General features: G+C 36.8%; 1 protein-coding gene across 14 annotated transcripts in view; it reads left to right on the forward strand.

Annotated features, from left to right (window-relative positions):
- The window catches only part of FABP6 (fatty acid binding protein 6), a 46,329-nt gene that overhangs the window by 4,826 nt on the left and 28,276 nt on the right, over positions 1 to 13,227 (forward strand). For 4 of the 14 annotated variants that reach the window (XM_075056772.1, XM_075056771.1, XM_075056769.1 and 1 more), the window contains one exon: positions 12,069 to 12,156. The exons of the other annotated variants lie outside the window; for them this stretch is intronic. Coding sequence is in view for 2 of the 4 variants with exons in the window: in XM_075056769.1 (XP_074912870.1) it covers positions 12,138 to 12,156 (19 nt within the window). In the remaining 2 variants the exon portion in view is untranslated. The remainder of the gene's footprint in view (positions 1 to 12,068; positions 12,157 to 13,227) is intronic. 14 annotated transcript variants of the gene reach the window in all.

The raw sequence follows: 13,227 nt of genomic DNA on the forward strand, positions 1-13,227 counted from the left end.
GCACCCTGGTAATTGCCTAGTAGCTGGAATTTGTGGTGTTACTGGTATCCAAGCTAGCTACATATGTGTAAATTCACTATGCCTGTTCGTGCTGCAACTGATCTGTCTTAGTGTAGGCTTATGAAAGCTCTAAACGAGTGTGTGGATTTATAGTGACTGTTTATATTGTCTTGGTAGGATAATATATATTTTTCCTAATATCTAGACTGGAGCATAAGAATTTTAGATTAGAGGTTTACAATTTGAAGTTCTAACAACCTTGCTGAGACTTTGTGAGTCCACACATTAAAGGGATTTAATAAAGTGGTTTATATACATCCAATAGCTCTAGCTTTTGCTGGCTTTTCAGCAACACCACCGAGAAATAGTGTACTACAGGAAACATCATACTTCTCTCCCGGCATCATGGTGAATCATAGTGGCCATAGCTTCCTGTGACTGCTATAGTGACAACAATTTCCTGTGACCCTGAGGAAGGTCTGAGGGTCTCGCAAAAACCTCCACAAGTCAGGGTTTAGGGACCACAGTTTTATGCTGTTGATAAATCCATTTTAACATTATTCAGTGTTTGCAAGGCTTGATCTGCTATTGTTGTGAGATTTTCAAGGCTTTCCTATTGAAAAAGTGTAACCAATGAAAGCCAATGGATGTAAGCAATGCAGAGGAATATAGGCAAAGAGAAAGTAAAGATTGGGTCTTGATTGTATGCTGCAGGCTTACTGCTTCTATAACAAGTTAGGAAAGTAATGCTCTTAAAACAATTTTTAATTACATTTAAGCTGTTTTGAAACTTCATTATTGATTTATCACAGAAAATTGGTATGGAAGGAGAAAATAATCAGTCTTTCCTGTAATGTTTGGTAACTGATTTTTGTAGCCATATGAATGTAGAGCTTATTTTGTTAGGTTTATGAATGATCATTAAAGGATTTGTAAAATCTCACTATATGCACACATGCCCCAGAAGTCTACCCTGAAATTTGATAAGTTAATTACATGCTAAATTTCTTGTGAACAAGAGATCAAGTCAATGATTGGGGCTTTACCTAATGTCCATATGGAGAATTGATTTAAATCAATTACCATAGCTGGGGTTGCTTAAAAAAACCCTGCAACTATTAGTGAGTCCTTACAGTGAAGCACTGGCATTAGCTCACTGCTGACATGTCTCACTTATTTTATAATTTTAAAGAAATGTGAGTCTGAAATTGATTCCTGTCTTATCTTGTAGTCTGACTGATTTCTGCTATTTTCTGAAATTTGTGCATCTAGGTACTGGTGGTATCCACATATTTTTCCATTCAGATAAAATAAAACAACTTTGAAGATGCAAAATTGCTAATACTATTATTGTTTCATATTTTGGCATCTAAAACCTTATCTCTAGTTTTGCATGCATACATTATAACTGTCTTTTAATAAAAAGATCTTTCATTATTTTAGTATAAATAGAAAAAATAAATGCATCATGCACTAAAAGCTAGGTCCATAGTGTCTCTCAAACTGTGATCATTGTTATTAAATTATTAACTTACTGATTATAACTAATTCTTTGTAGATAAGTCCTTTTCCCACACACATAATGCTAGTTCCCTTCCACAGTTACTTATTATCAGTATTAAAAGTTGTAGGTGTGAAGTGAATTCATTCATTTATATGATATAGTTTTGTAGTGCCCAGTTAGATCAATCAATTTTATTGCATCTTGGAGACTCAGTAAATAAAAATTAGTCTAAATTTGACCAAGACACCAAAAGGCACAGTTTGCAGGGTATCCTTTTCAAAAGTATTGTCAGAACAATTCAGCCTTCTTAGTGCTGAGGGCCATAGATGTATCAATGTACCTACAAGAGGCTGTTGGGCTAGATCACCATTCTGTCAGCACATGAGCTGTCTTGTGTCCGAGTCAGGTATAGAATACTCCAGTTCTTTCTTGCTGGAGCTACAAATCTCATGATGGGCTGGCAACCCATCTGACCACCTCTTCATCAAGCATGGCAGGCAGGGAAGAACTTCTTCTAATCCCCTGCTCTGATAGACTGGGTGGATTCAGTCTGGGAGATGCTAATTGGTTAATGTGGGCCTAAATGATTAAGAAAGTTCATTTAGGTGGTTTAGGTATAGAGGAAGGTATTTACATGACCTAATTTAAGTGCCTCAATTAAACGGCCAGTTTAGGAGCTGTGTTAGTAAAGAAAGGAATCACTCTCAGGACAGTGGCTCAGAAAGGGATGCTAAGCTAGCTCTGAAGTGATCTCAGAAGACCATCTGTCCTTTTGACTATACAGGTACTCTAGTTTCACATTTTAAACATGAAATTGTGATTATCACCTGTACTGCCATATTATCAAGAGGTAGGGAAGGTTCTACAGATGTTAACAAGTGTCTGTTTGGGCAGTAAGTGACCAATCTGTTGAGGCATCTAGCTTCATTTTGTCTTAATTGTGAGTGCTAAGGCTAAGTATTTTTGAAAGCATAAAGGCCTTAGGCTCTATGAATAATTTTGTAGCTACAACAATATTTATGTTTTCAGGGCTTATGTGAAACATAATACAATTTCTGACTCTATTCAGGAATCAAATTACTTATACACATTCTTTAAACAGACTTGAGTATTACTTATAGAAGTGTTCTTCCTCAACAATTTCTGATTAATTTTCCTTGATGGTTTTAGAAAAGCTTAATTTTCCTGTTCTAAAAGATTGTTTTGGATTTTCCATGTTTTGCAAAGAGCAGAACTGTAGCTAGTGTATTCTCTTTGGATGACTCTGTTAGTGCCAAGAGCAACACACTTGGGGACTGTGTTACTGAACTTAAGATCTAGGGAAACTGAAAGCTGGTTTCCTTCAGATGTTAATTTTTTTTTTTCTTTCTTTCTTTCTTTCTGCCTGTTTAAAGATTTCCCTGTCTATGATTTGTGGTGAACAAAACAGGATATAGTATTAGTCAAGTTGTAAGTGATCTTTTAGCCAGAGTCTCACAGTGTTTTAACATAAATACAAGTTTGTCTAAAAAAAAAAATCTAATGTAAAGGACACCAAGGAAACCATTTGCTTCAAATAGTCTATACAGTGTTGTTCTTTCCTGTGGGAATGCAAGTCTTTGTATGTTTGGATATGGTCAGTTAGTTCTAATTTTGTGACTTAACTGCAATGTACACATTTTAATTTTTCTGACTTGTCATGAATATTTGTATATGCTCCTTTCTACCATATCTGGATGCTGCTTTTGCACCTTGATCACATGTCCGTTCATAATCATGGATTTTTGCAACTAAAAACTTATATTTCAGTTTCAAGATGATGAATATATAGGAAAGTCATGCTTGTTCTCAAAGTGTCTAAATATTTCTAATCAAGCTCCCTAGGTTTAATAGGGGATGGAAAAGCAACTGTGTCTTGCCAGACATTTAGTGTGTCTTATGTAGACATTTAGTTGTGAAATTCTGCTGCAGTTCTTCAGATTCCTTTAGGTATAACTTACTGCTCTAAAACACAGTTATGGCTTGCAGAATCGATAGGGTTGCTGAAAGCTTAATTTAACAGAGAGGTTGTTTAGTTTTGTCTCCTATGTTAATTTAAGAATTTACACTGTCAATCTTTTAAAGATCTCCCCGATGGTTGTTAGATTCTAGCTCCTTTCCTCCTTAATGATCTGTGATGATACCACCTCCTTTGACATTCTACCAGTAATTAGTTAATAGATACCTGTTTTGTATTCTCTAAATCTTTACCTCTTCAATTGTAGATTGAAGAGAAAACTTTCTGAGTGTAAGTTTTTTTCATTCCTTATATATATGTTTTGCAGTATGTGCACAGTATGTGTCAGTTACTGATTGAAATATGATCCTGACATGGCAAGCAGGACTAGGCCTTACCTGAATTTGAGTAGAAGATCCCTACAGAATACTCAAGTGATTTACTAATTGAGTCAGTAACAGTCTTTCCCTGACTCAGTGCTAAATCAGCATCCTATGCTGAGTAATGGCTCACGTAGAAGAGTTTGCTCACAGGAACAGTTACAGAACAATTCCCTTTATGGATACTCTATTCTGATCGAATAAGGCTTTCCAAAGTAAGGCCTTGCCATGCAACTTGTAAATTTCATAGTGCAGTTTTTAACTGTGACTATCCTTCACACATACCCTTGCTCCTGTGGCATAATCTCTTCAAGCTGCACTAGCACCAGTAGAAATGCCCTTGAAGCTTATTGGTGCCACAGCTGTCAGTGTGAAGAGCCCTCCAGTTGTGCCAGTTCCAATTACTGAGTTACTTCTTTTACTTTGCATAGCAGAAGAAACAGTTCCAGGATTTGTTGTAAGGGCCAGTCATTGCTAATACCGGTAAGTTATGTAGCCTTGGTTTGAGGTCTCATCCTTTGAATGGCTCTCTTTGAACCTGAAGATCTGCTCTAGGACTAAACTCACTTTTGTCTCTCTGTATTTTTAAAGTAATTGTCCAAAAATGAAGAAAATCATTCCTTCAAGGAAGCTGTTCCAGAATAGGGAGGGACTGGGAGTAGCCCTTGGAGTGTTCTTGGAGGTACTGGTTTTGACTTGAAATGTAAAACGGGCAACTGAAGCTCCCTTGGTACTTTTGCTAAGAGTTAGGGTATTAGTCTTGATGACTTGGATATTTTCTTTTCTGTGGTGGTGTGGTGTTGTTTGTTTGGGGGGGGTGGGGTGTTTGTTTGGGGGGGGGGGGGGTTGGTTTTGGTTGGTTGTTTTGTTTGTTTGTTTGGGTTTTTTCCTCCCCAGTTAAACTGAATTCTAGCCTTAGGTATTAAGTTGGGATTGAAATGTGTTAAGTTCTGCTCTGGAACAGGGTTGTGTTTTAGTGACTTTTCTATCTGAGATGAAGTTTTAAGAAGCTTCTTTTTGGCTTTAAGTCCCTGCTATCATGTCCTCTCTTATCTTGTGATAGGTACTGCATCAAGCCACGATAATGATGTTTTTTAGAATCACTAGGATACTTCTGAATCACCCAGAGATTCATATGTAAAAATGACAGGTTCTGCAAGACTTGATGTTGCTTTATACCTCGAGCAATATAAACCACTTTCTTAGGATCTACGTCCTCCTTCCTTAGCCTCTCAGTTCCAGTCAAGAATGTCTAATTTAATGAACTCTGTGTTATGCACGGACATTTAGGTACTCTTTAGGATGAAAGGGGCTATTTGTAACCAAGACTGTGTAAGAATTTACCTTCTAAGCTCTAGTTCTCTCATTAGTTTGGAACACCTATGGGAGAGAATTCTAGATTTCTGTCTGAAAAGTATTAAGGGAATAAATGGAAATGAAAGAATGGTTAATTTATCAAAAGCCAAACACTCCATTGCTCTGTCTCAATCATTCCAGCTAGCAAAACAAAATTGCAGTGTGATTAAATGATCACAAATTATATTTAAAGTAATGCAATATATCTTATGGATAATTTGTATGTAAGTGAGTTTCAGAATATCTCCTCGGAAATGGAGAAATTTGTATGGCTAAAGGTATGAAAAATGAGTGATGCTGTACTGAAAAATGCAACCAGGTACCTAAATGCTATCTAAACAAATACATATTAAGAGACAAAAGATGTGTGTGCAAACTTACTTTTGGCATTGCCTGGCTCTTATGTTCTTACTCAGGCAACTACTGTCTTTTTGGTGTTTTTTTTTTTTGTTTTTAAATTAAGGTACAAACACAATTATTTTATCTATGAATACATCATCTTCATCCATTAATTTCTGTTCAGTCTCCTTTATTTAAGAATGCTGTTTGTGAGAAAGCTCCTTGGAATGTTTGTGGCAAGTAAACAAGGCAGTAAGTATTAGTGAAATATGTGGCAGGAATATGTTTAATATGAATTAAAAATGTTAGAACTATGAAAGATGAGTATTTTAAGTCTTATATAAAGGGAACAGCAAGAAAATGTAGTATACAGATTTCCTGAAAATTTCCAAGTAAACTAAATCTTTCCAATTCCTTTTAGCTCGTCAATAGATTTTTAACGGTTTGTAGGTTTGGTTGTCTCTATCAGATCACATCCATCTTGACTTTCTTATGGGATGAGCACAGCAACTGTATTTCTTTGAACCAGAAAATGGGGGCTGGAAGTATTTGGGCAGCACCTCTGAAAACCATATTTACTATTTACTGATGGTCACCTGTGTTTTGGGAAAAGAAATTGTGCTGAATGTCAGGGTACCTGGAAAAAGCAATAATCAAATAATAGTTGGTATTTGGCTGAAACGTTAGACTTCCAATTTTAAGTACTAAATCATATCATTTAACAGGGGATTCTGCACATTATTATATTAGTCTTGTTTTAAAATATCTAACATATCTGTTTAAGATTCTTCACTGAGTATTTTTGTTCAATATTAGTTATTTGCAGAGTGTCGATTAGATATTAAATAATTCTTTTCATTGTTGCTGAAGAAGTCTATGCTGCTACAGGTAAAGAAATATCTAGGACGTTCACTGTCCTTTTGAAATCTGAAGTGGAGTACGTCTATATTCAAATTTGTGTTTAATGAAATAATAAAAGGGCAAAGATAGGGACAAAAGGTATCCTATTTGGATAGGGTAACCAGAACTGTTACTTACAAGCTGAATTATGTTTGATTTTGTGAGAAAATAGGCAATCAGTCAATTACTGTTGCATACATGTCAGGGAGGAGAGGGAAATTACTCATATGGAAGTGGAAAGAAAATGTTTTCAGAAGGACATAACTGTCACTGTTTTTCTTTCTTGGCTGATGTAAGACTGAGTATTGCAGAAGTTTTCTTTTGTCTTACAGCTGAACTAAGGTGGGAAGAAAACCACCTTGATAAACAAGTTGAAAAGATGATTGAGAGTTTTACTTGCCCCTTTTGATTTCCATTACTTTTTTTTTTTACTAAGCCCATATACTACCTAATTCATCTGGGACTTGTAAACTAACTTGTAAATTATATGGGCATATAATTAAGTAACACTGCTTTAACACATTGCGCAGCGTAACCCAAGTTATTGTAGCAGCCTATATGAATCCACTGCAAGGGTGAGGTAGAATACCATTGCTTTAAACATTGTTTCTCTTCTACAAGAGAAAGTCCTTTTACAAGTCCTCACAAGGGGGTGTATTTTACTGCTGTGTAAACTATTATTATTCATTTTATGACAGAGAAGGACTGAGATCCAATGTCTCATGCAGTGGTTCAGCTGACTCGTTGCAATCTGTTAAGCTGCTGGAAGTTGTTTGCGTTTGATCATAACTGTTTTTAAGTGGGTTTTTTTGGAAAGGACCAAACTGTACCAAGGGAAAGTACTGTTGAAAAGTTTCTCAGGATTTTCCATGCCATTCCTAAACCTTTCCCCAAAATTATTTTTGGTGTTGAATACATGCATTGCTATGTATTGTATTATGTAGTTAGTGTAAAATTCGTGAACATTAACCTTTAAATTATATGCAATGTGCTTGTTTGCCAAGTGGAACAGGATACACCTTCCTTTAAAGACGAGTGTTGGGTTTTTTTGTTATATGAAAAAGCAAATGAATACATTATGTAATTATTTCCCTTTCATAAATGTTAATGCATTGGGTACACAGCAGATAAGAAACATTTTGATGTCCCTCTGTTAAAGCACTAACATCAAAATACAAAATATATACAAAGGGTTGATGGATGAACACCTTCCTTCAGGGTAGGAATTAAACCTGTTTGCTAGAATATCTTTATAGGCATTTAGGGCCTTTGAAAACAGACACTAAATCAGTTGGTGAAAATCCTCAATGTCCAAAGCAAATGGTAATTTTGAAAATTTAGAACTGTTTTTCCTCCATAGTCACATGGCAAATCATTGACAGTGGTGTAAACACCACCACGTTCCTGTAACTGCTGGAGGCAGCTGCTCAGCAGGCCTAAGTAAGAGTAGCTCTCTTAAATTGATGACTTCAGTTCGTGTCCGCTCAGCATCAAAGACCCGGTTTGTTTCTGACAATTAAAATGGAATCCTCTTATTTCTGCAGTTGTACCTCTTCCTCATTAATAGCTCTTATTTCATCTAGGCTTTTGTTCTGTCTTGTTCCTTTTGTCATAAATATTTCTCTTAGCCATCTATGTATAATATAGAGGAAAATCATTGAACAAGATAATCTTTATGTAAATGAAAATAATTTGACCAAGGTCTCTCAAGTATATTTAGTTCTTTTGCTTAATTCTTGAGCTGTTTATTCACACTGTCCCTTTTACGCAATTCTTTTCAACTTCTAGTGCTATCAGTAATTATCTTTCCTCCTTCAAATATTGTGTTGAGCTGGCGTTTAAATTGCTTGTTACAATCACTGGCTCTTAAAGTGCTTTACAGAACACTGACTTACATAATCTGCAGTCTTTAGAAGAGAGAGAGAAAGGAGGAGGGAAGAGTAGGATGATTGTCTTAAATTAATACTTGATTCAGTCTGCCACACCAACTTGTCCACTAGTCTCCAGTTAAGAGCTAAGATCAAAGCAAACTGATCAGTGGGTAGCTGCAGTAACATCAGTGCAGGAAAATTTTACACGGGAGTATGTGTCTCATGATGGATCTGATTCAGCCTAGAACTGTTTATCATACACCAAGATCATGAACATTGCATGATTACAGAAAGTGAGTTGAAGTTCACCATCTATTTCCTTTCAGATAACTGTCTGCATCTCTTCTTCAGGACACAGAGCCAGTCAGTAGGTGACTGTTGACAGAGCATGTCTATATAGACATGCTCAGATGGTGTCACGTTAGCTTAGCCTATGAAGCTATGTTAATTAAGGGCCTTGCAGGGAGACAGCTCTTTTCCTGCAAAGGCAGCTGTATATTAGCATGACTAAAAGGTTGTGGATTGACATTGGTTTATGCCTAACCATTGCCCAGTTCAGGATGTAGGACAAATATGCAGCTGCATCCATCTCAACATATGGACAGGCCCACAGATCAATAAATCCTCTGGCAGGAATGGAACATACTAGAGCTGTAAAGGAACTTATTTTGTGGATGTACAGATTATTTACTTTGCAAGACTGTGAAATTAGAACATTTTATCAGATGTTAAATGCACAAAAGATAAAATTATAGGTACATGTGTGCTCTTTAGGATCAGATACCTGTTGCTATGAGTTGACTTACCACAGCAATGAGTTCAGTATAAACAGATATCCGAGTTTTCATACTGTAAAGTTTTTCCCAACAGTGTGACCTCCCAAATCCTGTTCTGGAAATTATTTCTTGCTTGATTCAAGCCAAGAAATCTCCTGATTACTGCAGCATCTTTATAAGAAATAACTTATGTGAGTAGCGTTTCAAAAGTTGAAAGGACAAAAAATTGCCTAAGGCAGGACTGGCATTTGAAGTAAAAGAGCCTGTTGGGGCTCCTGAGTATTTCCCAGTTTTGTTTGTTTGTTTTTTTCTGACCTGTTTCCTTGTCCCCCTATTTCTAGGAACATGCTAGCTAGCTAGTTAATATTACCACTGTTTGAATGAGAAGAAGCTTATGCACCAGTCTTTGTTTTATCTGTAAAATTGCTCCTGAGTCTTGTCTTTTCTGCAGTATTTTCTACGTACTTGAGTATGAATTACATGAACTTTATTAGCTCTTGTTTTCCATGCAGGTGCACAACAAGCAGGCAGCAGTGGTGCTCTCTTCCCTAGTAATGTATGGCACCTATCCCTTGAGCTCAAGGGCTGCTTCATAAATGCATCTCACTCTGATTTGACACAAGCTACCAAACAGGAGTACAGAGATGGAAATGTTTATTTAGGCAGTATATTGCCCAAGGTTTTTGTTTGTTTTATTTTTAAATTTTCCTTCTGATTTAAAGTACTTTCCAAAATGCAGATTGCAAGGTACATGGAGGTCTCTCTATATTTTTGTATGGAGCATAAAACAATTGGGCCCAACCCTGGTTGTAACCTTTACTTGCCACGGTAATACAAATAACTATGCAGCTTTCCCTCCAGTACCAGCAAGACTGTTTGTATCACGTATAAGTGTGTTGCATTTTATCCTCCAGGCCATATTATAACTGCAGTGTTGTTCCTATCCTGATCCCTGCCTGCTTCCATGCAAAAATACCCATCTTGAATTAATGGCTATATTGTTCAATAATTAGTTGGTTTGGCGTAGGTTGTGGGTTGAAACGCATATGCTGCTGACATGCCTGTAATGTATTGGTGACATTATCACTGGAGCTAGAATAAATTGGGAGGCCCAAACTCAAGTATAGGCAAGTTAGCATGGTAATTAATTTAGAATTTCTCATAGAAGTATTCCGAGAAAATTACAAAAGTCTCTTTCACCTTTAATATGTCAAAGGAACTCTTTTGTTCTTTGGTTGTGGAAACATGGTAGTGTTTCTGAGGTTGTTCTACATCTGTAGACAAGCTCTGTTGACCCCAAGATCAAGAGAACTTAGAGCTATTGAGGTGTGGCTTTTCCTTACCTGTGGTCTGCGGAGATAAATTTCATGTCAAATAGGAATAAAAGGAATGGTAAAATACTGACCCTAATTACTTGTAGAGATGGGAATCCTACATAGTCTATTCTCATTTAGGTTTTTTGTCCTGACAGAGCTTAAGAAGATGAGACAATAGTGGAAACAGAATTGACTAGTAATCATTTGGAACCATTGTACTTCCCGAGCTGAAGCAAGCAGCTGCCAACACATCTCTGACATTGTGTCCTTCACTTTGTCGCTTACTTGTAGCCGTAGCTTTGCTGGCTGTGAAATATGGACAATAACTTTTCGTTCACGGAAGTGTAATGTGGTTTAATTATAGCAAATGTTTAAAAACAACTTGAGGATGACAAGTGCCATGTAAGTGCTAAATGTTATCCTTGACAAAGACACAATAACCAGATAATTAGTCTTTCAGATGCATCTAGTTATTCCATAAATTACAAATTAATTTCTCTCCTTAAATTAAGTTATTGACATGTTCAGCTTTCTTGCTAATTGGTTTACATGACCAATTGGATGTATTTCAGTGAAATGGCTGGTGAAGGCAAATGTGTTTTCCAGCTAGACATTGCCCTACATGCAACAATTATATATGGATTGGCTATAAATCAAAGCGAAGCACTGCATTAAGGTCAACAAAATAGAACAATTTTGTGTTGGGATTTTCTAGGTAGATTTCAAAAGTGTGCTTATAATTGGCTGTCCCTCTTGAAGTCACTTTGACTTCACAGTTTACCTGAATAAGAATGAGTAACTTTTGTCTCACGCCCTTGACTTATTGTCCATGTGCTATTCATAACTGGTATGTTTTGTAATTGGATCTTCCTTTGAGTTTGCTATCTACTATCTGTTTGATGTTTCGAAAGTCATAAAATGGAGACACCGTGGAGCCTAGGATTCCACACTAACTTGGTTCTTTCTGCCTCACTTGTGATACAGTTTTGAAACTGTTCAAAGGGGAGGGGTGTGGCATAAATCACAACGTATTCAAGTTTTTCAAGCCTTTCCCCCTCGCTTAAAAAGGCCAAACAAAAGTATTGAAAGCTGTAGCATACTGCTTAGCTATGCCATCCAGTTAAGCTCCGTTAAAAAAAACAAAAAACAACAACAACAAAAAAAACCCAAAAAACCCCACCAACAAAAAAACCCTCCAGCTGGTACTGAGGTCTGCAGTTCTTGGGGGAAAGGGGGGGGAAGCCACTCAGAGCTGGAATCTTCCCATACCATCTAATCACATCAATATAAAGATATTCAGGGTAATATTTATTTCTGATATAATTCCACTGACTTTTTAATCCAATTATACTGAGGATGAATTTGTCCCTCATGGTGTCTGCAAACACACACACACAAAAGCACTAACAACAGTTGGAGAGGTCATGGCCCATTTGTGTATGCTAATGACTCTGTGCCTGATGTGCACATTTCATCTCTTTATCAGATGCTCTGTTCTCTGACTAAAATTAGAATAAAAACTTGCAGTTAGAAGTTTTTGAATGCCAGAGACTTTTTTCCTGGATTTTTTTTTTGGTAACACTTTGCTAGAGGATTGGTTCTCATTCCCTCTTTGTCTATTTGTTTCTCTTTTCTTTCTGTCTTTCTGCAGAGTTCCCTTTTATCCACCCCCTTACTTCCTCAGGCCTCATCTGACGTGCATGGTTTACCAACTCAAGAAATGCTATCATCACAGACAAGTATTTTCAGCTTTTCTGATCTTGAAAATGTACCTCAGACTGCATGTGTCCCTGTCTACTCTGTATATTTTTGCATTCTTTATAAAAATAATGAATGGTCCCTAGTGTTTAATAAAAATGTCAAATTTATTATTAATTTTAAAATATCACAGGTAGTGAATGGGAATATATAAGGAAATAAACTACAGAGATTGCTCTCAGTCAACCTTTTGGGGAGAGGGGTGGAAGGGGAGAGTTGTGTACTTATGTCCCTTCTTTCTTTGGAACACAGTACAAATTTTTAGCTATTCAAATTAAGGTCCTTCTCCCCCTTTCACCTCCTCCCCCAAAATGAGGACTAGCTGAGGATGTAGTTGCCATCTTGTCAGTAGCCTAGGGGTATGCATATAGCATTCAGCAGCTGGAGCTGAGTGCTGTCATCCCACCTCATCTTTAACAGTGAAGTTAATCTTGCAAAATCTCTTCATTTCTCTGCCATGTGCTGAAAAGCTTTTTATTTGGTTCAAGAAATGTGTGGTGCTTGGAGTTTCAGGTGGGAAATACCTTCCTTCACCTAATAAAGGATAGCTATGCTATAACATTGTGTTGTCACATGCCTTAATTCTGTCAGCAACTTTGTATTTGTGCCACTGTCTAACTAGGCTTGGTTAGACTAAAGTTGTAGAGACCTTTATTTCCTAAAACCCAATGAGCATTAAGTATGCAAGGGAGAAAATGCTGTACTGCTTTTAGGACACAAATATTTCCCTGCACATTGACAGCAAAATATGCTTGGCATGCAGTGATTTTCAGTGCTCCCTGAAATAAGAGCACTTAAAAGACAATCTGGCCACAAGACTACAGAGTTCAATCGTTAACACAGTGAAATGACAACATGAACATTAGGTCCTGATTGCTAAGATATCTGTACTTCTGATCACTCTAATTCTTTCTAGATCTTAAACCATTTTGCTCTTTTCAGTATATCACACTGTGTTCTCTTACTGATCTTTATTTTTGTCAGTGTCTCATGTTCTGTTTTCTTGTGGGCTTTAAGTTGTAGAACCTGTTGTGCTATGTGTATTTCAAAAC

Source organism: Buteo buteo, chromosome 24 (assembly GCF_964188355.1).
Source record: "Buteo buteo chromosome 24, bButBut1.hap1.1, whole genome shotgun sequence".
Lineage (NCBI taxonomy): Eukaryota > Metazoa > Chordata > Aves > Accipitriformes > Accipitridae > Buteo > Buteo buteo.